At 43.2% G+C, this 26,243-nt stretch overlaps 1 protein-coding gene across 7 annotated transcripts in view; it reads left to right on the plus strand.

Annotated features, from left to right (window-relative positions):
* The window catches only part of OSMR (oncostatin M receptor), a gene marked incomplete at its 3' end in the record, with an annotated part of 62,819 nt that overhangs the window by 12,002 nt on the left and 24,574 nt on the right, over nt 1–26,243 (plus strand). For 4 of the 7 annotated variants that reach the window (XM_082382225.1, XM_082382227.1, XM_082382230.1 and 1 more), the window contains exons 2-7: nt 3,127–3,212; nt 11,407–11,579; nt 16,954–17,125; nt 21,165–21,440; nt 22,750–22,879; nt 23,425–23,576. In XM_082382225.1, the coding sequence (XP_082238351.1) occupies nt 3,140–3,212; nt 11,407–11,579; nt 16,954–17,125; nt 21,165–21,440; nt 22,750–22,879; nt 23,425–23,576 (976 nt within the window). In that variant the 5' untranslated portion in view covers nt 3,127–3,139. Of the gene's footprint in view, nt 1–859; nt 1,151–3,126; nt 3,213–11,406; nt 11,580–11,602; nt 14,853–16,953; nt 17,126–21,164; nt 21,441–22,749; nt 22,880–23,424; nt 23,588–26,243 lie in introns of those variants that run through there. The other 3 variants (XM_082382226.1, XM_082382231.1, XM_082382228.1) reach the window with 3 other exon arrangements.

Consider the following 26,243-nt stretch of genomic DNA (forward strand, 5'->3'; position numbering starts at 1 on the left):
ATTGAGATGTCGCAAGTTGGGTCCTTGATACAGCCCACTAAATCATTCTTCTGCTTCTCCATTAATGGTGATTCCATTTTCCCAGGGACTCAGGCCAAAATTCTTGGAGCCATCCATGATGTCTCACTTTGTAACCACCCCACACACCCTGCCAGCTCTATCTTTAAAATCTCTCCCGTTTCATCACCGTTCCCATGGCCACTGCCGTCCCCCCTGCTGGGTCTAAGCCAGCATCAGTCTCCCCTGGACTATGGCCGTGACCTCCACCTGCACTCCCTCCTGCCACTCTTGCCCCCTTCAGTGTCTTCATTGCGGGGTCCTTCCTGTACAATATAAGGTAGACCGTGTTACTCCTTTGTTTAAAACTACCCAGTGGCTCCCATCTCACTCAGAGTAGAAGCCAAAGTCCCTAAAGCGCTTCCCCTGTCTGCCCTGCCTTCCCGCGTGCCCTGTGATTGGTCCTGTCACTCACCTCCTCGCCCGCGCCAACGCCCGGCTCCGTGTTGTTCCTTGACTATATGCCCAGCGCTCTGCCACCTCAGGATCTCTGCACAGGTCACTCCCTCACCTCCAGGCTTTTCACTCTGTTACTGGGGGTCTCACAGGGAAATAGCTGATGCACCCAGAGTCCGATAACTCGAGGAGGATGGACGTAGGAGGCGTGGAGGGGAACCACGTGGGCTGTGCCGCAGTCACCTGGGGCTTGGAAGAAGCTGGCCCAGAGCCCTTGGTGTCTGTGTTTTCCCAGCAGCATCAGGCTCTGTGCCTACAGGAAATCTGTTCATAGGGCATTTCCCAAAGTGGGCTCCACAGGGGTCTCTGGGAGGTTCTCCCATCTGCTGACTCTTGTTCTGCAGGTTTTGATGAACTGTTTTGATTTTAGGTTTTCAGACAAGGCTGGGACTCGTAGTCCTTCTGCAAAAGGTCCTGAGGTGGTCTGGAGCCTGCAGTCTCGGGATCTTGGCTGCCCAGTCACAGCACTGGAAATGACCGCTTTGCCCTGTGCAGGCGGTGGCCACTGGGTCACGGCTACCACCCATCCAGCATGTGTAAAACCATGCCCCTCAGAACTGATGAAAGCAAAACCAGGAAATCTAAGTGGCTGCTCGAATTAAGGTCCTCAGCTTCACAACCCGCCATGTGTGAGATGGTGGGAAAGGGCAGGGCTTCAGACAGGACTGTCCTGGTGATTCTCAAAGACTGTCCTGAGATACTCAGACCTTAGAAATGCATCCCTTGTACATACTCTTATCTTTCAATTTTGTTATATGACAACTTGTATTCTTTAGTTTCTCGTTACCCTTAATTGGTAGGTGGCCTCCAACTTCTAGTTTTAAGCTTCTTGGCCCCATGACTTGTTTAATTTTTGTGATATGTCAAATATTTGATTGACTAAAACTCCGCCTTTTTACAAACATCTTAAATAGCCCTTTCATGCAGAGGACACGAGGCAGTGTGCATCTCACCCCCGGAATCACCTGCTTTTTTTTTTTTTTTTAATTGGGGTATAGTTGTTTTACAATGTTGTGTTAGTTTCTACTATACAGCGAAGTGAATCAGCCATATGTACACATATATCCCCTCTTTTTGGATTTCCTGGAATCACCTGCTTTTGAATTGCGGGGATGAGCTCTCCTCATGGTAGTGGCTCCTGTGTTCCTTGGGTGACGTAAATGCCAGGAGGACGGGACCCTGTGCCGTAGACCAGGATTGGATGGATATTGAAATGAACAGTGAGTGTCAGACACTTCACTATGGCATTTTCCTTTGCCTCCCCTTTGGTTCTCAGCAGAAGATCTTTTCTCTTGAGTCAGTTTTCCCCTGGCTTTGATATGCAGTTGTAATAGGAACCTATCTGAAATTGCCAGTAGAGACTTTAGCGCGGTATGGATGACCTGTTGCCAAACACTGAAGTAGCAGAAAGCAGTGCTTAAAGGATCAGGAAGTAAAGCTGTCATTTGCAGACTTGTGCTCCCACGTAAGCAGGTTTGACCACCCCAAAGTAATTGAATGGTTTGGTTTACCCTCTTCCTGTCTTCACTGTCGTCCGCATTTCTTGTAAAATGCCATTTAAAGGAAATAAATGGAGGGTGTGGGCAGTGAAAATGAATGATCTGGTTCATGGAATTTCGAGCTTTTGATGAAGCCCAAGGGGACTAGATGGAGGCAGAAGATGACTTTGAATTTTTCTGTGCTTCTCTCCATGATACGTCAGAGTTTGAAGTAGAAAAGTGAAATTCAGTACTTCCCCTGACTAAAGGTTTATTATGAAATGAAGAACATCTTAGCCTTCCTGAGGCCATCCAGGCTTATTCCTTGTGCCCTCGGATTGTCCAGTGGTCTGAGGACCTGATGAGTCAGTGAAACTCTTTGACCTGTAGTTCACAACCCTATTCTAAGACAAGGAAAACCGGAAATTATCTCGAACAATGAAACTCTGCCTGTCTCCGTCAGTGGCAAGTGTTCATTTCTCTCAGCTGACATTTTAAGGAGGGAGACGAGTGGAGATGACTCCCCCATGAGGAATTAATTCAGATGTAGCTCTTCTGAGACTGTGGCCGTGTTTGTAATATTTAACTTTTGTTTCTCTGCTTTATCTTTCTTCACCAACCTTTGCTTTGTTTGAAGAGATTGGTGAATCGCTCTCTATGGCCACACAGACTCAGTGGCACATCTTGGAACAGCTGCTCTGGGCTGGGTCGTGGCCGGCTGCTGGCTGACCGAGGCTGGCCCCTGCTGGAGCGACTCAGGGGCTCAGCTCTGCCTCGTGTTGCTTCTCCTCCTCCTGGGTCCAATAGAATAGCCCAGAAATGCTCTTTCCATGCCAAAGGTGGCAACACAAAAGAGCAAGCAGAAATACATAAAGTCTCTTGAGGCCTAGGCTCCAGGCTGGCATACCATCACTTCTGCCTCATTTACGGGCCAGAGCAAGTCAGATGGAGCAGGGAAATTACCTCATTGTGGGGCGAGGGGGGACTCCAAATTCACAGTGACAGGGGGTGTGGACATAAGGAGGAGAGAAGAACGGGAGCCTTAATGCCATCACCTTCCGCAGTTGGTTCAAAGAAACTTGCTCACAGCTAAAATTAAATAAAATTTCCCTTCTTTGCAATTTATCTTTTTCAGAAAACCAGAACCTATGGCTCTCTTTGCAGTTTTTCAGACAACATTCCTCTTGGCATTGCTGCCCTTGAGAACTTACGAAAGTGAAGGTAAGAAGAGGAAAGAACAGTAAAGAAACAAAAATCACCCAGGGGAAAAAAAACAAGGTGACAGGTACTTTGGAGAAAAATCAACAGGTCATTTTTCTTTGAAAATTACTTGGAATTGGTAAGTAGCAGTGATGACCTTAGTCTTGAGCTTCCTGATCTTGACGGCTCGTTTTAGTAAGCTATACTTTAACCTTGATTTCCTAGTCAATGGTAACTTGTCAGTGAATCTAATCCCAGAGAATGTCACGATCAATATATGGTCCATGGCCATTGCCAGAGGAGTTCCTTCTAAACTTGCTGGGTAGAGATGGGTTACGTGACCAGTGTTGGCTGCAAGGTTAGAGCAAGTTGGGTTGTCCCACAACTGCTTTGGTTCGTTGAGAGTCTGTTACCTGCAAGATAATATGCTAAGTGCTGAAATGCTGTTTATGGGTAAAGAAATAGTATTTGTCTCTTAGCTACTCCCACAGTGAAGGTATTTGGCCATAAATCAACTTTGTAAATAAAGTCAATAAGAATTCAACACCATTAAAATGTTTACAGATATTTTATCACTTTGAGCCAGTTTGAAGACAGACTCAAACTTGAGAGAGTTTCTATGGGTTTATAAAGTTTGTGTTGCTTTTACCTGTATTTTATAAAGCTTTACCTTTTCCTCTTTCTGCATTTATTCTTTGCTGTATACTCCCTTTGTAACAGAGGGTTCAGGCATATGCTCTTAGTAATTACCCACACAATTCCTGTCCATGGATTCACGAAAATGATGTTTGAAAGAAATATCCATAGAAGTTTTCCATTTCCCTTGAAACTCTGTGATAAGCTATTTGGAAATAAAAGGAAGATTTTGTTCTGGTAAGAGCTCAGTTCTCCGTCTGATATTCTTTAGGTCTGGGTTTAGTTTTTTTTTAGGTTCAGGGCACATGAGAAGGTGCTACTTTTATAGGTTCTTAAAAATCATAGTTTGATTGTTGGTTTCTTCCATAATCTGGAACTGAAAGGTGGAAATTAGGAGGACTCCTCTTTTGTAGTATTGATACCCCTCACGCCATCAATCTTACTTGCTAAAATCTAGGCACGACACACTGGGGCTGAGTGGGTGGTCTGTACCATAAGAATGTCTAGGCTCAGTTAGAGCTCCTGATTCCCAGACAGACCCGGGGCCCCAACTCCACGCTCTCCAGAGAATCCAGGTGTTTAACCCAGGTGTTTAACCCTAAACTTTTGGCCCAGCTCACTTCCCTAGTGAAATCTCAATATCTGATCTGACAGCTGTTTACTGTGAACCTTCTACTTACAAGGGACTCTGCTCTCGGGGCAAGCTCTGCTGCTCACCCTGTCAGCTTCCTTTATTTAGATCAGACTCGCATTTACCTGTTTTTCTCTCCACCAATCTTTGTTTCTGCTTCCAGCTTTCTCAGCTAAGCATGCCCGCTTTGCGAAGTGATCCTGCTTTGTCCTCACCTTAACTGCTTGGATTTCTTGTCTCAGTTTCTGCTGTATCTGACCCAGTACCTACTAAATGCCCACTCAAACCAGTGGGCTTCTCACTCAATCACCCAGCCAGGCTCAGGCCTGAGACTCCCTTTCATATAACCTAGCTTCTCCTGTCCAATGAGACAGAGCCAAGGCTCACTTCCTGTCGGCCCTGGGCTCACTCTCCATCAGCCAGAGATCACGACTAGCATTTGGATGTATTTTCTTCCAGTCTCTTGTGTGTATGTATGCACAGACAGAGGAAGAGATATAAATGTGTAGGGTTTTTTTATAGAGGTAAAATTATACTATATGTACACTGGAAGTATTTATACTATACATACTTTAATAAGTGTATATAGTATAAAGTTTATATATAAAGTATACTTATTGAAGTATAACTAATGTAAAGTATATATACTTATTACAGTATATATAGTATAAAGTATATATATTATATGTAATATAATATATCTACTAGGAAGTTATACTATATATACTTATTAAAGTATATATAGGTAAGTTATTAAACAAGTGAAGTATATATACTTTAATAAGTTTACTTTCGTATATACTTATCAAAATAATTAATACAATCATAATGTATGTATGATTAATACAATATTTGATGTTAAAAGTTTTCTAGAAATAACATTATATTTAATGGCTGCATTGTATCCCATCTTACGAATGGGCCACGGTTTATTTCCTTAAGTAGTGTTGTTGGGACCAGACAGAGAAACAGGTTGGGGAAAATAGGAGGACAGTCTGTGACTAGATCTAGGTCTGTCTGATTCCAAGCCTGCCCTTTTTGGCCACACTCCGGTACAGCGTTATAAGTTAAAGAGTTGGGCCAAGAGCCCTGGGTTCTGGTTGGGTTGTGTGGCCTTGGGAAAGTCACTCCCCTTTTCTTAGTGTCAATTTCCTCATCTGAAAAACATTGGGACTAGACTGAATAATCCCCAAGGTCCCTTTATCTCTCTGACTTTCCCTTGGCATTTCCTGCTATTTCCCAAGGATGTCCTAGATTGCTTTCCACCCAGTTATTTCTGACTGCTGTCTTTCGAGTACCTGAGTCACTCAACACTCACCAAGAGCATATGTCAATATAAAGAATTCCCCTTTTGTCTAAATCATCATATGGCAGCCTTCTAGAGCTTCCAGAAGTAAAGTTGATACTTGTAGGTGACTCACTCATTCAGCAACCAGCCACGGAGTGTCTATGCCATGAGAGGTACGTTACGGTCTTGGTTCCAGCGAGCTGAGTAAGACTTAGTCCCACCCGTGTTCGGCTCACAGTCTGCGGAGAGACAAACACAGAACAGGCTATGACAGCACGCTGAGATCAGGGCTCAAATGCAGGGTGGGAAAAGCAGCCCTGGGGAGAAGAGAGTGCCAGGAAGGATGAATTATTAGTGAGGGGCTGCTGGTCAGGCAGGCACTTGATATCATGGCAATTCTGGATCTCTGTCATTTGAGATCCACATCTGCTGCGGGTAAGATGTCATGCCAAGCTCTGGGGACAAGAGTCCGTTCAAAGGTGCATAAGCCTCCGCCTCTGTCCTCCAGGAAATTTGAATCTAGAGTGAGACTGACAGCAACGAACGACCATACAGGCAAGATGAAATGAGGGCTAGGAAAGGTGGGGTGACTTTGCATGCACCCTGCTTCCCTGGTGCTGATGGCTTCACGGTTATTAAAAAAATTTCCCCCCGTTCCATAAGGGATCTGCCCTTTCATCTCTCCCCATCTCCCTCTAGTTCACTGTACTAGGCTTGGAAGACACAGGTTTAGGGAGAGAAGGAATAACAGCTGTTGCCTCTAACTAGAGAATTGAAACATTTTATTCACAAAGGAGATAAAACCTCTAACCAAATAACAATAGAAGATGACCACCATGTTTGGGCTTTGAGTATTCAGGAATTCCAACTTACTTCATTTACCTCTGAGTGAATAGGGCCTGATAAATGATTCACTCTGCCCAAACTCGTTAAGAATCAGAATGCCAATTTATTAACTTTCAGTGGGGAGTAAAACTGGAAAGATAACTGGGGCTCAGCCTTTTGGTGCAAATTTAGAAGACTAAACTATGCATTCTGCAGTGTCATCGTAGTGAAGTGAACCAGATATCTTAATATTTCTTTTAAAATCTAGCATATTAAGCTCAATATCAAAAAAACAAACAACCCAATCCAAAAAGGGGCAGAAGATCTAAATAAACATTTCTCCAAAGAAGATATACAGATTGCCATCAAACACACGAAAGGATGCTCAACATCACTAATCATTAGAGAAATGCAAATCAAAACTACAATGAGGTATCACCTCACACCAGTCAGAATGGCCATCATCAAAAAGTCTACAAACAAGAAATGCTGGAGAGGGTGTGGAGAAAAGGGAACCCTCTTGCACTGTTGGTGGGAATGTAAATTGATACAGCCACTATGGAGAACAGTATGGAGGTTCCTTAAAAAACTAAAAATAGAACTACCATACAACCCAGCAATCCCACTACTGGGCATATACACTGAGAAAACCATAATTCAAAAAGAGTCATGTACCACAGTGTTCATTGCAGCTCTATTTACAGTAGCCAGGACACGAAAGCAACCTAAGTGTCCATCGACAGATGAATGGATAAAGAAGATGTGGCACATATATACAATGGAATATTACTCAGCCATAAAAAGAAACAAAATTGAGTTGTTATTTGTAGTGAGGTGGATGGACCTAGAGTCTGTCATACAGAGTGAAGTAAGTCAGAAAGAGAAAAACAAATACCATATGCTAACACATATATATGGAATCTAAAAAAAAAAGGTTCTGAAGAACCTAGGGGCAGGACAGGAATAAAGACACAAAGGTAGAGAATGGACTTGAGGACACGGGGAGGGGGAAGGGGAAGCTGGGACGAAGTGAGAGAGTGGCATGGACATATACACACTACCAAATGTAAAACAGATAGCTAGTGGGAAGCAGCGCATAGCACAGGGAGATCAGCTCGGTGCTTTGTGACCACCTAGAGGGGTGGGATAGGGAGGGTGGGAGGGAGGGAGATGCAAGAGGGAAGAGATATGGAGATATATGTATATGTATAGCTGATTCACTTTGTTATACAGCAGAAACTAACACACCATTGTAAACCAGTTATACTCCAATAAAGATGTTAAAAAAAAATCTAGCATATTGTATGGTTCTGAAAGTAATACGTGTTTTCTAAAGAACATTCGCAAAGTACAGAAAATCATAAAAAAGAAAGTTAAAATCACTCAACCTCACCATCCAGAAATGACTGTTTACATTTTAGTTTTACTTCTCTTTACAGCTTTTTAAAAATAATGTAAGTACTTTAAAAAATATAAAATGGAGTGCATAGTTCAATATGATTTTTTTAAGTGCATGGAAAAATGTCAAGAAAAACATGCATGATTTGAACTTGGCAATGGAGTGAGAGTGGAGTTGGTAGGATGCTGGGGATTCAATTTCTGTATTATTTGAACATTTTTATCATGATCATGTATATTTTAAAAATAATTTTTATTGAGGTGAAATTCACATAAAATTAATCAGTTTACAGTTAAAGTGGACAAATCAGTGACATTTAGTACATTTAAAATGTTTTGCAATTACCACCTCTATATAGTTCCAAAACATTTTTATTATCCCCAAAGGAACCCCTGTAATCATTAAGCAATTATCCCCTATTCCTCCCTCCCTCAGCCCCTGGCAACCATCAGTCTGCTTTTTCTCTCTATGGATTTATCTATTCTGGATATTTCATATGAATTGAATCATACTATGTATATGAGACCTTTTGTATCTGGCTTCTTTCACTTAGTGTAATGTTTTCAAGGTTTGCCTAATTTGTAGCATGTATCATTCATTATCCCATCGAATGGACATACCACACTTTGTTTATCCAGTCATCTGCTGATGGCCATTTGGGTTGTTGCCACCTTTTGGCTATTGTGAATAGTGCTGCTACAAACATTTGTGTATGAGTATTTGAGTCTCTGCTTTCAATTCTTTGGGATATATACCTAGGAATGGAATTGTTGGGTCATTTGGTGATTTTAACTTTTTGAGGAACTTCCAAAATGTTTTCTACAGCGCTAAAGCCATTTTACATCCCCACCAGCAATGTACAAAGGTTCAAATTTCTCCACATCCTCACCAATGCTTATTTCCATTTTTAAAATTATAGCCATCCTGTGAGTGTAAGATAGTATCTCATTATGGTTTTGATTTGCATTTCCTTAATGACTAATGATGTTGAGCATCTTTTCATGTGCTTTTTCATCATTTGTACATCTTCTTTGGAGAAATGCCCATTCAAGTCATTTGCCCATTTTTTAAATTGAGTTGTTTGTCTTTTAGTTGTTGAGTTGTAAGAGTTCTTTATATATTCTGGATGCTAGATAAGTGATTTGCAAATATTTTCTCCCATTCTTAGTTTTTTTTCACTTTCTTGACAATGTCCTTTGATGCACAAAAGTTTTTAATTTTGATGGAGTTCAATTTATCTATTTTTTCTTTTTTGGCTCATGCTTTCATGTCATATCTAAGGGCCCACTGCCAAATCCAGGGTCATGGGAGTCCATACTGAGATTTTAATTGGTACCCTAGCCATCTCCAGCACCGCATTTACAAAATATTACAAAGGATGGGTATCTTTTTGGGAAGATAGTCATTGATGGCTAATAACTCGGATTTTATGGACACTCTTGTTAACCTAACTTCCACAGAATGAATTTTCTGAGATTTTCTAAAATAAATTCTGAGGCTCATGCCTTACTTGGATCGTGAACCTGTCTACCATGTGGACCATTCACATGAAAAACTTCATGCTTATCTCTACCAGGAATGCTTCTCAGCTTATCTGGCTGGGTCCAGAGCCCCGTCCTTATCATCTGTATCCTGAGTTTGGCAGGACACGGTGGGAGCCATGCAGCATACTTCTCAGACATTCCATTCCATGTGACCTTTGGTTGGGCGAGATGCTCCTGCCCTAACAGTTGGGGGGCAGTGCAATAAAGGGGAGCAAGGTTTTGGAATTAGAGAGATCTGTACTTAAATCCCATATAGCTTTGTGTAAATCATTTAAGCTTACAGAACTTTAGTTTCCCCATCTATAAAAAATTACTGTCTGAGTTTTACAGTGGGCATTACACGAGACAACGTATGTAAAGCACCTAGCACTGTGCCTGGTAAATAGTACGTGTTCAATCTTGTTGTCGCTCTTATTTTTACCTCTCTGTGAGAAAAACAGCACATGTAGTATGGCAGTTTTGGAACATTTTCTTCCAGTATTAGAGATTCTTTCCATTTTTATTCTCAAAAGAACATACTCTCTTGCCTTTTAAACTAAGTGCCAGAGGGTCTCAGATCACTAGGGGAAACCCCCAAAGAACCAGAAAAATGAATGCTGAAAAGATGATATCTGCTCCACCATGGACCATCAATTACCAGTTGATTTTATCAATACAGTCTTAATCTTTTCAGTACCTTTGCACCGTTCCCAGTTTACTTTAGACTCCCTCAGAAGGAAGTGAAACCAGCTGATTCGGCAGTACACAATTCCTGTTGAATCTGTGCGGCATTTCCTCTGCTCATGTAAAAAGTGGTGCTTTGTTCTTCTCCAAGAATTAACAGTGACCTCGCTCACTCCGTCAGGCCCCATCCTCTCTCTGGGCTGTCTCCTAGCTCACTGACCTCAGCAAATCTGTTTCGTGTTTGAATCTCTACTCTTTGACAGACTCTATCACACCACTAAATATTCTAAACTTGCAATGACTCATTACTTCTTATGAGTCTGTTGTGTCTCTCCCGCTAGGTTCCTTCCTTGAGCTAGAAACCTTGTCACGATTATTTTATTTCACAGTAAGTGCCTAGTCTCATCCGAAGAGTCCAGTGAATTCTTGCCAGAGGTGTTTTAAGTTCGGTGCATTGAGATTTAAGCAATAATGTCTAGAGATGGAACTTGCTGTCACTTTATAGCTACTTAATAAACTATGAAATATTGACTTTCGAAAACAAAACTTTCATTTTAGATGTCCAGAACTATGAAATTTATAGCAAAAAGTCCTCTTTCTTTATTCAGCCTTATTACAAATTTCTGAACCATTTAGATTGTTCAATAGAGTATCCTTTTGTCTTGTGAAACTGTTTATCAATTTACTAATTTGCTGTGTATCATTGAGCAAGTCATTTCATTCATCTAGGGCTTAATTTCTTTATCTGCTGAGCGATTTCTGAATTCCCTCCAGGTTTTCAAAGTGTCTAATTCTATAAATTTATTTATTTATTTATTTATTTTTGGTTGTGTTGGGTCTTCGTTTCTGTGCGAGGGCTTTCTCTAGCTGCAGCAAGCGGGGGCCACTCTTCATCGCGGTGCGCGGGCCTCTCACTATCGCGGCCTCTCTTGTTGCGGAGCACAGGCTCCAGACGCGCAGGCTCAGTAGTCGTGGCTCACGGGCCCAGTTGCTCCGCGGCATGTGGGATCTTCCCAGACCAGGGCTCGAACCCATGTCCCCTGGATTGGCAGGCAGATTCTCAACCACTGCGCCACCAGGGAAGCCCCCAGTGTGTCTAATTCTAGAATGTATATGTGAGCAATAATTTCCAAAGCTAAACAATGATGATATTGAACAGTTTAATTATCTGTGACTATTCAATCATACTCCTATTAAATGTTATTTCATATCTTGTTTTGGCCTTTCAGTCTTGTCTGAACCTTTACCGTTAACTCCTGAATCGCTGAAAGTTTCTGTCAATTCTACGCGTCAGTGTTTGCATTTACAATGGACTGTCCACAGCCTCGCTTATCATCAGGAATTGAAAATGGTTTTTCAGATACAGATCAGTAGATTTAAAACATCCAATGTCATCTGGGTGGTAAGTATTTTTCTTTTTGGCTCAGTATTTAAAAAATCCTTTTCTGACACTGTGTTTTATCTTTTATAACATCCCCCCAAATCCCAATATGGAAATATTTGGGCAACTCAGAACAGTTGTCCTAAATAATCGCATTTCTGTGTTTTTAGTTAAGAGGGTCCAGGACAAAGTAACATGACAGTTTTGGTTTGGTAGGTTGGATGGGCTATGCTACGAATCAGATCATTTTCTCAGTTCTGCTCTGTTCCCTGTGGAAGCTGTTGGGGTCTGTCCTTGTGAATACTGGATTCCCAAAAGCCATGAAGGTCAACCACCTTATTCCTCTTCCTTCTTCCTTCCCTGCCCACCAGAGATCTTCCTAAATCAGATGTAAGAGTTCGGCAACACTTTTCATGCCAGTGTGGCTCGCAGGCAGTTTCTTTACTAATGCTATGCTGAGATGCAAGGAATAAACAATTCTAGCATTTTCTGTCCTAATCAGCGAAGAGGTTCTCCATGGGCCATGTTGGAGAGTTACTTACAGTGTCCTTTGCTGCCTTATATGTGGCTTTTTCTACAACAAATTAAATTAAGAAGGTCCTGAATTTCACACACTTTTTGCCTTTGAATTATTTGGGATCGATTTTTCACTTGTCTGGTTTAAATCATGGTTGTGTCTGTTTTGCCTGATGCTTCCCCATCTAGTCTATTGGGGCACTTTGGTAGTTTCTTTTTTTTTTTTTCCTAACATCTTTATTGGAGTATAATTGCTTTACAAACTTTGGTAGTTTCTTTCAATTACCATTTATGGTGCAGGGAACCTTAATAATCTATGCCCACATCATGATCAGTTATTATCATGGGCTGTTGAAGGACAGTGAGATAGTCTCCCGCTGAAGGCAACAGAGAATCTGCGTGGAGGGAAGGGCAACACAGGGCTGTGTCATTACTGGGGGCCTCCATTTGCTAGTGGACGGCCACTCTTCTCTCAGGCGCCGGAGGCCTGAGTACAGGGAGCCAGCTGGTTAGTTCCTTTAGCGAAGCATAAAGGCTACTAGCTTTAAAGGCTCCAGTAACTTTCCTTATCCATCACTGCATTTGAGATCTGAGTGAGTGGCCTAAGTTAAATATCATTCTGACTGTCGATTTAGGATTGATACCAGGTCTACAATTCCACCCCTCAAAGGGCAGCTTCCCACCATGAGAGCTGTTCGGTGTTGGTTTTTTTTTTTTTTTTTTGAGGCCAAAATTAGTTTATTTAGGGTTTGTTAGTTCTGCAGGCCAGGAGACACAGATCCAAGAAGCACTTGCGTTGTGTTCCCTGGTGTTCTGACTTTAAACAACAGCAACGCTTATGTACAGCTGTTCCCTCCCCATCGCCAGCCCATCTTCCCACCATCCCCCTCATGCTAATAATTTTTGTATTTTCATATTTTTTGTATTGTTGTTGGATACACTGGTTGTTGATTTGGACCCAGTACAACATCGAGCAGAGGTCATACTGAGGCTAAGAATTATCTAAGGAAAAGAAATTTGAGAGAAGTGCTGGAGGAATTCGTGGAAAACTAGCACTTAACACCAGTAGCGAAAGTAACATTAACCATAGACCAAGTTGATCCCATTTGTTTTTCTAAAAGACAGTTCTTTCTGTTATCATAGTAGAGAAAATAACAATAGCAAGATGTGAACAGACAGTTGTTCGTATCTGTTTACACCTTTGATTCAGGTAGTTCTCTTTTCAAGGTAAAGCAGCTGGTGAAACCTACTTGTGTAACCTACCAAGGCTGGAGATGTTTGAGGGTAGAGTTTTGCCTTGTCGGTTATACGGTCCCCATAACACCCAGGCCAGCCTGATCCCAACAGAGGAGAAAACTAAGGCACAGAGACGTTTGTGGTGCTGCTTTTTTTTTTTTTTTCTTCTTTTTTCTGTCATTTATTCATTTGACAAAAGGTAATCATACCTGCCTATGCCAGATGTCAGGAACAGGAAAAGAAAAAAACACCTTTGACCTTGAATTGTTTACAGCACAGTTGAGAAAGTCCAGGACACACAGAGCAACACTAAGAAGACAGTTTAAGAAAAACTGAGACGGCCTCACCTTGACCATGTCCACACAGAGCTCTCCCTTTTCCTGCTGGGGTTGGGTGGTGTAGGTCCTGCCACACCCAGAGGAGGGAACTGCCCCTCTCAAGGCAGCTCTGTTTCTGGCTGGAGCCCTGGGCCCCCCACAGGGGTGACAGCCACGTGCAGTCTTCCCAGGTCATCAGTCTCCACGTGTCCCAGAACAGACGGTGCCAAGAGAAGCCCTTGTCTGAACCTCTCAGGCCTGAAGTCAAGGACAGACATAAGGTCCCCCTCCAGTTAAGGGTCAGACAGAGCAGCTGAGAGAGGTCGCTTCTGTCTGGACCGTAATCTCCCTTTCATAGGGCAGGTCCCTGTAATGCACCCTCACTCATGCCTCAGACTGTTGTGTTCCCAAGCAAGGCAAAGGAAAAGCATCTTGACGGAGGCTGTCACAGCTGGACCAGGAACTCTGAGCTGCCTCCTGGCCGGCGCTGGCCACTCAAGCTGCACTACGTGCTCTCACCCCGGCTAGGGTTCTGCCCCCAGCCTTTCCAGCCACTTGCTTTATGGTTCCCTCAATGGCAGGAGAAGGCAGAGTAGAGTAACAGCTCAAGCTTGGAAGGAGGCCTGGAGCGTGAGTCAGTGAAGGATGAGCTCACTTCTCAGGAATGAATCCGTGACCTCAGTTGGACTTCTGTGTAAACGCCAGTTTTTTGTTACATGCTAATGTCTGCCAGGGCCAAATTAAACTTGCCACTTCGATGAATGAAAACAGCCCAAACACAGTCATCACATTTTTAAAAGTTGCTGAATTGATGCATTCAACGAAAGTTTTATCTCCTCCACAACAAGCCTATAAAGACCACAAAGCACAACTTGTGGTTAGACAGAATCCACACAAAGAGTGTCTGGGAAAAACAGAGCTCACTGCATATTAATGAACTGCTGAAATCCTGTAGCACATAGTTTTAGACTGCGGGCTCAGGTCCAGGCATTGTTCCAGGCATGGGGCTGTGAGCGCTGAGCAAAGATACGGAGATGATCACACAATTCAGAGTATCCTAGGCGTGAGGGGCGCAGGTCGCTGACCCGAGGCTGTGGGGTGAGATTAGGCCTGACCTTCTCCAGCAGCTTGGAGGAAGGGCAGTTGGAGCCAGAGTAGAAAAGAAGATTAGAAGCTAATTTAGCATGGAGGGTGAAGAGGAATGTCCCAGGAAGATCCAGCTGGGGTGAGCAGGGGCCCTGAGCGAAAGGGGCTGGGAGCTTTCAGGCCTGAAAGCGCGGGGCATGTGGGGTGGGCAGGACAGGGCTGGACCACACACACACCGAGGGTCGTGCCCAGCTGCTGTTGTATATCCAGGGAGCAGTGAGAAGCGGAGTGGTGAGCTCTGATTGGAAAGCTCACTCCGGCTACACAGTGGAGAGAAGTCGGGAGAACTGGAGGAGGTGAAGTGTGACCAGTTGGAAGCAAGCAGTGGGGTCGGTCCAGAGGAGAGGGGCCTGGAGTGGGTGGTGACTGCAGTGACAGGAGAAGTGACTGAATTCCCAAGAGATGGGGGAGGCAAAATCCAGCCGGTGGCTTGTTGACATTATAGCGAGGTCACCAGGACTGACACAGGTCCTTTTATTTATTTATTTACTTTGCTATTGGTTTTTAAATAATAATGAAGAAAAGGTACCTGTGATCGCTCATATTAAATAGTAAACGTTGCGTGGATCAGGACCACAGAACTTGGAGTTAAAAAAGTATGTTTTGTAATCCGGGGATAAAGGAATACAATAAACCGAAATAATATAAATGTTTTACAAATGGGAGTTCTGCTTAGCGTGAGAAAGGACGTCCATGACTAGATGCCTTTCAGGTGGACGAAGTGGTTCTCCTTCCAGGACGGTGTTTGGTTCGGCCACGGCCACTGCTTAAGGTTGGCGGCCCGGGGAGGGGAAGGCACAGGTGAAGGAAGGCCTCCGAGTCTGGTTGCGTGTGACGTGTGCGCTGCCCCCCTCCTCTTCACTGCAGGACTTGCCATTGGCCCTTAGAAAATGGATGCAGACTCAGTTTTCCCCAGGAGGGGCAAGGTTTTTGTTGTCCCTGTCTCCCAGCTGTGGGTGCAGAAAGCAGGCGTCCTGGAGGGGCCCACTGAAAGCATGGGTGCCTGGAGCTGTGGCCCACGAAGAAGAATGAAGCCCAATCCCCGCTTTCTGGGTGCCATACTTGAGTCAGAGGCATAACCACAGATGAAATGCCACCAACTACCCCCAGTATGCAGGGCAGCTTGGGCAGAGGTGGGGATGGGAGGAAACCAGAGGAAAGAGCAAGAAAGACTTCATGAAGAAGATGGGGTATAACAGGGGCTTGAAGGTTGGCACTAATTCCCAATTCAGAGGGAGAGTTGGGGACGCGAAACCAGGGACGCAGCGTGAGCAAGTACTGAGGAGTAAAGCATACAGCCCTTCCCGAAGTGTGGGGCGGACCACTGTGTCTGCAGACAGGAGTCCTGCAAGGGAGAGGCCGTGGGAGTCATACTGTGAATGGTCTTGGACGACAGGGTCTGGTGAAGAAGGAGCCGTTGAAGTTTATTGCGTTCAAGAATGAAAATACCACTGTCTTAGAAAGATTAAGACTAAAAGCTGTGCGAGAAAAACAAATTACAGTACGGCTTGGACAAGCCTCCCAAGAGCACAGTGTAGGGCGTTCCCATGTGGTTGACATCTCTGGGGACTAAAGGTTCTGAAGGTTGGAGCTCAAGGGAGGGGGGATGGTCCATGTGGCCACCGTATCTGAAAAGACAAGAGACAAAAACCAAAGCAATCATTGGGAGCCATCTCTTGACTTCTGGGAGACAGTGGAATTCCTGGGAACCATGAAGGACTGCCAGCTCTACTGAGATTTGGCCAACTTGATCTGATGAATATTAGAAAATTCTCATCAATCTTGCTTATTTTTAAAAGGGTGCCTCAATTAATTCTCTAGTGTGCAAGAATCTTCTTAGCATGCTCTTGTGACCAGCACTGTGTGCACACCTTCTTTCTCTGACCTTTTCCCCCAAGACTCCAGTAGCTTCTGTTTTCTCTCTCACTTGGTCCACGTGAGCCCCCTGGAATTGGAGGCCCAGAGGGATTGGGAGCCAAGTCTTTGAAAGGCAGGAGGCCAAGGGTGGTTCCTTGCTGGGCCGTCAGAGCTCGGGAGCTGGCTGGCTGGGAACAGACTGCACTTGTCCATATCCTGGAGTTACAGTGGACTCTTAGGTGTGTGCTTTGGGATAAGTCCAGCCAAGCCATTTCCCAGGACCGCACAGCTATATGTTTCCAAGTTTTTCTCTTTATTTCTAGGAGAACTACAGAACCACTGTGAAGCGGAACCGAGTCCTGCATTGGAGCTGGGAATCCAAGCTCCCTCTGGAATGCGCGGCACACTTTATAAGAATGAGGAGTATGGTGGATGACGCCAGGATTCCCAAGCCAGGGTTCTGGAGCAACTGGAGTTCATGGGAGGAAGCAGATGGTAAGAAGTGAGGGGTTAAAAGAGTGAAGGGGTTTACTATCTAATATTTCTCGGGGACCAGTAGTCAAATAGTGGAAGTCCCTGTTGAGAAACTCTGGGTAGACACCAGCATTATTTTTCTTTGGCTCCTATTGGGTCTAAAAAGCATGGGTGTGAAACTTGCCACCAGGAGACAGAGGTCTAAGGATTTTCCCTCTGAATGTATTCATTGAGGTAATTATGCAAATTCAGACAATTTAGTATTCATTTTCCATACGTGTGAAGTGTGTGTATTATAGAATGCTAAGTGAACAAAGCAGGACATAAACTGTACATATGTTTTTATTAGAACAACACAAAATGTGTATTCATCTAGATCAGAATTTGGGAAGCTTTTTCTGTAAAGGGCAAGGTAGGAAATACTTTAGGTTTTACAACCCTACATTCTCTATCGTGACTATTCAACTCTGCCATTGTAGCATGGGAGAGTCATAGGCAGAGTGTAAATGAATGAGTGGTTGTGTGCCAATAAAACTTTATTTACAAAAACAGATGGTGTCTGGAATTGGCCCATGGGCCATAGCTTGTCAGCCCCTAATGTAGAGACAAGGGAGGGAAATATGGAAAACTGGAAGCAATTCTTCATTTGAGATCATAGATAATTATGAGAGAGATCATGGATAATGAGATCATGGATAATTATGTTTAATTATGTTTAATTATTAAAATATCTCTTAATTTTGATTATCTTGTTATTAAAATTTAGCATTTTGCACAATTTCTTATGCTTCAGCTAAGCTATAGGTTAGTTGTAAAGCACTGGCATTTGGTGCTCTCAACTATATACGTTGACAGATTATCTGAAATTCCTGTCAAGAGAACCATTCCTTAGCTAAGTGTTTATGCAAATTTATTAATTCAAACTGATAGCATGTTAACTCATGAGAGGCCCAGTGATTAATTTAATAGTAATAATAGAATCAAATCTGCATTCTAGTCACTGCTTTCAGCACTATATGTATTAATTTCATCCTCACATCAGCCCTATGAAATACATATAATTCTTATCCCTACTTCACAGATGAGGAGACTGAGGCACAGATAGCTTTAAAAAAATCCCATGCAAGGTCATCAGGCCACGAAGTGGTAGAGCCAGAATTCTAACCTGGACAATCTGGCTCCAGAGGCCATTCTCTTAACCATCACATCCTATTGCTGAGAGACACACTTAACAGAAAAAATAGAGATTAAAAAGGTAGCAATAGAGAAAGAAAGAACAACATTATCAACAACTTTGGTACAGTGGACTAGGTTTATCAAAACTATAACCTCCAAACTAACTCAAGAATTGATAGAAAAGCTGATTATTCCTTTAAAAATTTTTTTTTATTGAAGTATAGTTGATTTACAATATCCTGTGAGTTTCAGGTGTACAGCACAGCGATTCAGTTATACATATTTTTTTTTCAGATTTTTTTCCCTTATAGGTTATTACATAATATTGAGTATAGTTCCCTGTGCTATACAGTAGGTCCTTGTTGGTTATCTATTTTATACATAGTAGTGTTTATATGTTAATTCCAAACTCCTAATTTATCCATTCCCACCACCCTCCTTTCCCCTTTGGTAACCATAAGTTTTTTTTTTTTCTGTATCTGTGAGTCTCTTTCGGTTTTGGAAATAAGTTCATTTGTGTCTTTTTTTGTTTGTTTGTTTAGATTCCACATATATGTGATATCATATGTTATTTGTCTTTCTCTGTCTGGCTTACTTCACTCAGTATGATAATCTCTAGGTCCATCCATGTTGCTACAAATGGCATTATTTCATTCTTTTTTATGGCTGAGTACTATTCCATTGTATATATGTATCACATTTTCTTTATCCATTTATCTGTCAATGCACTTTTAGGTTGCTTCCATGTCCTGGCTATTGTAAATAGTGCTGCAATGAACATTGGAGTGCATGTATCTCAAATTATGGTTTTCTCTGGATATATGCCCAGGAGTGGGATTGTAGGATCATACGGTAGCTCTATTTTTAGTTTTTTAAGGAACTTCCATACTGTTCTCCATAGTGGCTACACCAATTTACATTCCCACCAACAATGTAGGAATGTTCCTATTTCTCCACACCCTCTCCAGCATTTATTGTTTGTAGACTTTTTGATGATGGCCATTCTGACCAGTGTGAGGTGATACCTCATTGTCATTTTGATTTGCATTTCTAAAATGATTAGTGATATTGAGCATCTTTTCATGTGCCTTTTGGGCCATCTGTATGTCTTCTTTGGAGAAATGTCTATTTAGGTCTTCTGTCCATTTTTTGATTGGGTTGTTTGTTTTTTTGATATTGAGCTGCATGAACTGTTTGTATATTTTAGAAATTAATCCCTTGTTGGTTGCTTCGTTTGCAAATATTTTCTCCCATTATGAGGGCTGTTTTTTCATTTTGTTTATGGTTTCCTTTGTTGTGCAAAAGCTTTTAACTTTAATTAGGTACCACTTGTTTATTTTTGTTTTTATTTTCATTACTCTAGGAGTGAAACCAAAAAAGATAGTGCTGTGATTTATGTCAAAGCGTGTCTTGCCTATGTTTCCCCTAGGAGTTTTATAGTATCTGGTCTCACATTTAGGTTTTTAATCCATTTTGAGTTTATTTTTGTGTATGGTGTTAGAGAATGTTCTAATTTCATTTTCTTACCTGTAGGTCTCCAGTTTTCCCAGCACCATTTATTGAAGAGACTGTCTTTTCTCTGTTGTATATTCTTGCCTCCTTTGTCATAGATTAAGTGACCATAGGTGTGGGTTTATCTCTGGGCTTTCTATCCCTTTCCATTGATCTATATTTCTGTTTTTTGTGCCAGTACCATACTGTTTTGATGACTGTAGCTTTGTAGTACAGTCTGAAGTCAGGGAGCCGGATTCCTCCAGCTCCATTTTTCTTTCTCAAGATTGCTTTGGCTATTTGGGGTCTTTCGTGTTTCCATACAAATTTTTTGTTCTAGTTCTATGAAAAATGTCATTAGTAATTTGATAGGGATTGTAGATTACCTTGGGTAGTATAGTCACTTTGACAATATTGATTCTTCCAATCCAAGACAGGGTATATCTTTCCATCTTTTCATGTTCTTCTTTGATTTCTTCCAAGGCTGATTATTCCTAATCCCCAAAGCACTGATTCTCAACCATGCTGCACATAGAATCACCTGGGGACCTTAAAACAAAATCCCACACCCAGGCCACTCCACTTGGGTGACCTTAGTGATGGCAATTTTAGAGCCCTGGTGGGCCAGCAGCCAGACTGCAGGGGCCTAGGTGAGCAGGGGGTGATTGACAGCTGAGCGAAGGGCACAGGCAGGTCCTGGGGGAGGCTGGGCTGTGGAGGAGCGGGTGGAGAGGAGGCTGGAGGGAGGCATGGAGGACGGTGAGTTTGCCTAAAATGGCAGAGACTTGAGGATTCTTATGTGCTGATGGGCCACACAGAAGGAAGGTGGAAGTGAAAGGAGCTCTTTGGGTGACTGGCATCTGAGAAGGTGGAAGAGGAGTGATCTACAGGACAATTTAGAGATTATGAGGGACACGTGGCTTGGGAGCTGGGCAGACCTGGTGGGTGTGAATGTGGCTTTGCCACTTGCTGGGTGAGTGAACTTGGGCTCAGTCCTGCCCATCCCATTGCTGTAAGGTGGTAAGGATGACAAGAGAGAATATACATAAGCACTTAACACAGGGCCTCCCACATGGCTGGGATTAGTACAAAGCAGCTACTGCTGTCCTAATAACCTATAAGCAGGAATAACATGATCATCCACAGAGCGACAGTCATGGTGCAGTCTCCATACTAAGAACAAGAGCAGTCATATTATCGTAACAGTAGGAGTGATGGTACAGAGGATTGTTTTGCACACACCAAAGTTTATAGATTTGCTGTAGAAATTTTAGGTTCCTGTTTTCTCCAGGAGGCAGAAAAAGCTAAAGTTATCTGTTGAGAGTGAGGCAGGAGGGGGCTGGTTTGACTTTTGAGTCCAAGTCTAACTGAGCTGTCTTCTTTTATCTTGCAGCACAGAATTCACTTGGACATGATCCATTGTTTGTTTTCCCTAAAGATAAGCTGGTGGAAGAAGGCTCCAACGTCACCATTTGTTACGTTTCTAGGATCCATCAAGATAACATATCCTGTTATTTGGAAGGTGTACAGATATATGGAGAACAGCTTGATCGAAGTGTGTCTGCATTCGAGTTGAAGAACGTGTCTTTTATTAGGAAAAAAGGGACAAATGTCTTCTGTAAGGTGGACCAGGGAGGTGCTTTGGGAGGCATCGTTCTCTTTGTCTCAAGTGAGTGTACACATCTCTGTGCCCCCCTCCCATTTCCTGTGGAATAGATCAAATTTCCTTTCCCAGAAGACAAGGAAACGTTTCCACTCGCGGCCTCAATTTTCTTTTGTTTCCCAAGTCTTCTAGGAGAGACTCTGGCAAAGACAGTCTGAAGCAATACTTGTCGGATTTCCTGTTGTTTTCTTGAGTTTACTGACAGTTTTATTCCTAGGAACCAAGAGCATTTGGGAGAAAGTTCAGGTCATGACCTGGACCACTGGGAAGATGTCCTGCTTTGCGTTAGCCATGCTGGAATGGCTGCAGGCTGGGAGAGGGAGGAGAGGGGCTGCAGGCTGGATGGCCCTAGAGAGACAGCCGAGGTGGTGGCCAGAAGACCCAGGTTTGACTCTTCTTCCCATGGCTGGGAGTGCCTTCTTGGCCAAGTTTCCCAGCCTCTGCAGCTCAGGGCCCTCCTTTGTGAATGGGCCCAGTAATGGCTGTTGTGAGGGTTACTGCATATGGCCAGGGCCCCGCCCCGGTGCGGTGGCCGCACGCAGTAGGACTTCCGCAGATAAGGCCACTGCTGTTCTTAACTGGGTGCGGAGGTGTCAGGTGCCTCCATGGGTGATGGCGAGGGCAGAGAAGGCAGCGTTTCACGTTCCCTGTAGGTCTCAGTGTGCTCACCCAGTGGCCTCCCTTCCCCCGCACGGTGGGGCGGTATCTGCAACTCCTCCCTCCCTGCTTCGCCTGCCAAAGGCTCTTTCTGGTCTTCCGGACGCTTGATCACCTGTGCCTCTTGGCGTGGCCTCCAAGAGCTGCGGTGCCTCGGGGACTTGGCGGTGCTGCCCTCTCAGCCTCCAGCTGCTGAGTTTAGCAGGGTCCCCAGATCTGGCTTCCTGACATCCCAAGCACAGCCCAGGTTCCCTGTAAGCCAGGGCGTCCACAGTGAAACACCAAGCAACGCTGACTCCATTCATCCATTGTTCTGTTCACTCTGTCTGCACGTAGCAATACTGTTGAATGCTGCTAGCAGGCACCGGGGCTACAACTCTCATCAGGTAGACAGAGTGCAGACCACATGCAGTACACGCCTGCCACCCTCGGTGATACCCCAGCAAAGCACCAGGGAAGGAAGGAGCAGGGGCCAAGATGAGGTACCCGCGGTGTGCCTTTCTGGAGCTGCTGATGCGTTGGCCCCCACTGAAGTAATCTTTTCATTGTTCAGAGCAACTCTGTGGCCTCAGACCCCAAAGAAAGCTTTCCATTTCACTTGTCTTTCAATAAAGAGCTTCAGGGAGGTCTTTCATCTGTTTTTTCCTTGTACGGACAGAAGTGCTTGAAGAGCCCAAGGACTTTTCTTGTGAAACCCAGGACCTCAAGACTTTGACCTGTACTTGGGATCCCGGGAGCGACACTGGCTTGTCTAAACAGCCTTCCCAAAGCTACACTTTATTTGAATCGTAAGTGAGCTTTGGTCATATTAGTGACGGATTCTTCCTTGTTTAAGGTACTTGTGACAGTGTTACAGAAAATTTGAACAAATATTTTCAAACCACCCTGCCAGGGTCAGGAAGAAATCTTTAAGTGGTCTCAGGTATACAATACTTTCTACCTGAGTTTTGTTAAAGGACAGCGTAGCATAAAAATGATAAGAAAGGCCATTAATGGTGAATCTTGATATGAAAATAGTTCCATGTGGTGATCTAGGTCTACCTAATTTCTACCTTTTCAAGAGTATCCAAAGTAAACTAAGGAAAGTTTTCACCACCCGAGAGGAGAAGTCAGCAATTCATCATTACACATTTAACCGCATAGGTCAAATTTTTTGAAACAATATTTTTGTCATTGGTATTTGTTGGTGACGGATCAATGCTGTTGTGTGGAACATAGTTTGAAAGCCACTGAGTGTGTCTCAGGGATACTCAGTGGATTCAGGGAGACACATCTGCGCTGACAAAAATGTAAACCCTGAAATTGTTGTGTGGTGTTTTTTTTTTTCTTTAAGATTTTCCGGGAAAAAGACACTTTGTAAACACAGAAACTGGTGTAATTGGCAAGTAGCTCAAGACTCACAAGAAACGTATAACTTCACACTCGTGGCTGAAAACTACTTAAGAAAAAGAAGTGTCAGTATTCTTTTTAACCTGACCCAACGAGGTGAGACTTGAGTGTAACCCACTGTGGTCACGAGCATATCTTTATTTGACACACTGTGTGATTGAGTAAATGTGTCATAGATTTTCACCTAATTCACATCCTAAGTGAAGGTTTTAGTTTATAACTTGTTTGCACCACACTTCTCTTCATGGGTGCGTGCATGACCTATGGTGCCCATTATTTGTTTGTGTTGATAATGTAATAAACACCAACGAGCTTACCTCAAGTTCAAAATAGAAATCTGACAATAACTTACTTCATCTCCCATCCCACAGCCCCCCACCCTGCTCCTTCCACTAAGATAACAGATTTAAATCATGTGTGTGCATGTGTATGTATTCTCATTTTCTTATGAAATCTCCAAAATACTGTTTTTATTTTGTTTTAATGTATATGAGACATCAAGCTATATGTAGTAATGCTAGTAATTGCTTTTATACAGTATTAAATTACTAATATTTACCCATATTATTGAGTGTTGTAGTCCATTTTCACTGCTATAGAGTATTTCATTGCGTAAATATACAGTGTTTTATTCATGCATCTCTTTTGGTGGATTTTCAGATTGTCTCAAGGTTTATGCTCTTGCATACAGTGTTAATAAGAGCATTTTGATATACATATCCAGTACACACCTAGAGTTGTAGTTGTTTTTCTTGAGTATATACCTGTATACCTAAGAATGGAATTGGTGAGGACTCAGAAAATGTGAATGTTCTTCAACTTACAAGATAATGCCAAATTCGCTTCCAAAGTGGTTGTACCAGTATATTCTCTCCAAGTTGGTATTGTCACCCTTGCATTTTTGTCAGTTGAATGGATGTTAAGTGGTATTTTGCAATGGTTTTGATCTGTACAACCCTGAAGTTGAATAGCTCTTTCTGTGTTTTGACCACACCCCTGCCTCTTTTATGAAATGCAGCATCTTTAAACACGTTCATTTTTTCTGGAATTCTCGTACTTCTCTTTTGCCTTCTTAATTCTACACCTCATTTAGATTTCAACTTAATCATCACTTCAGTCACCTAATTACAGGGTGCCACCAGTGTAGCAGGCACTGGGCATCCAGCAGTGAACAGAGTTGAGTAACTGCCCTTAATGTGTGTACATGCTAGTGTGTGTTCGGAGAGAGGGGCATGGAGACACACAGTAAACGTGTAAACAAGTTAATAACATAATTTCAAGCATCGCTAAGTCCTGGAAAGAAGATAAAATTCATTTAAGGGGTAGAGAATGCCTGGGGTGCTGCTTCAGTTGGGATGAGGGCACTGAAGGATGAGGAGGCAGAAAACATCTAGAGCATTTGGAGCAAAAGAACAGGATTTGAAAAGACCTTGAGGTGGGAACATGCTCTGGGTGTTTCAGGCAGGGAAGAATGTCCTTGTGTCTTTCCCGTGAGAGAAAGGAGATTGGAGTGGTAGGCAGCGGCCAGGTCACACAGCAACTGTGGAAGTGCGTAAGGTGGCAGGTTTTTTTATTTCAGATATTCTATTTTTCGGTTCTAAAATTTCCATTTAATTCTTTTTTTAAAAAAAATTAGTTTCTATTGGGCTTCCCTGGTGGCGCAGTGGTTGAGAGTCTGCCTGCCAATGCGGGGGACACGGGTTCGAGCCCTGGTCTGGGAAGATCCCACATGCCACGGAGCAACTGGGCCCGTGAGCCGCGATTACTGAGCCTGCGCGTCTGGAGCCTGTGCTCCGCAACAAGAGAGGCCGCGATGGTGAGAGGCCCGCGCACCGCGATGAAGAGTGGTCCCCCCTTGCCACAACTAGAGAAAGCCCTCGCACAGAAACGAAGACTCAACACAGTCATAAATAAAAAAAAAAAAAAAAAAAAAAAATTAGTTTCTATTTCTCTGCTGAGAAGTGTTTTCCTTCTATTCATTTCAGATGCAGTTACTTTTTTTAAAAAAATAAATTTATTTATTTATGTATTTTTGGCTGTGTTCAGTCTTAGTTGCTGCGGGCAGGCTTTTCTCTAGTTGCAGCGAGTGGGGGCTCCTCTTCATTGCGGTGCGCGGGCTTCTCATGGTGGTGGCTTCTCTTGTTGTGGAGCACGGGCTGTAGGCGCGCGGGCTTCAGTAGTTGTGGCACGTGGGCTCCAGTAGTTGTGGCTTGTGGGCTCTAGAGCGCAGGCTCAGTAGTTGTGGGGCACGGGCTTAGTTAGCTGCTCCACGGCATGTGGGATCTTCCTGGACCAGAGCTCGAACCCGTGTCCCCTGCATTGGCAGGCGGATTCTTAACCACTGCGCCACCAGGGAAGTCCCTGGATGCATTTACTTTTACCTCATGGATCTGTTTTAAACTCTTTATCTAATTGTAGCATTCCAAGGGAGTCATCTTGAGGCATGGGTCATCTCAAAGTTGACATCTGCTGATTGTCTTTTTCCTCGAAAATTGGTGACGTTTTCTCTCTTTTGGTTTTGTTTTGTATGTCTAATAATTTTGGATTGTATCCTTGACATTGTTAATGTTAGTTTGGTTAGACTCGACTCTGGGTTCTGTTATATTCTCTTTGATGGGCCACTTCTCCAAGTTTTGACTCCCCTCTACATTCTTGCCTGCTTTTGTTTAATTTTAAGAATCCGCAGTTTCTTTTTATATTTGTTCAGAGTTTCTAATATAACCAGTGAGAAAAAAGGCTATACTTGGCTTACTCCATCTTGGC

This window comes from Balaenoptera borealis, assembly GCF_965194805.1.
Source record: "Balaenoptera borealis genome assembly, chromosome: 2".
Taxonomy (NCBI): Eukaryota; Metazoa; Chordata; class Mammalia; order Artiodactyla; family Balaenopteridae; genus Balaenoptera; species Balaenoptera borealis.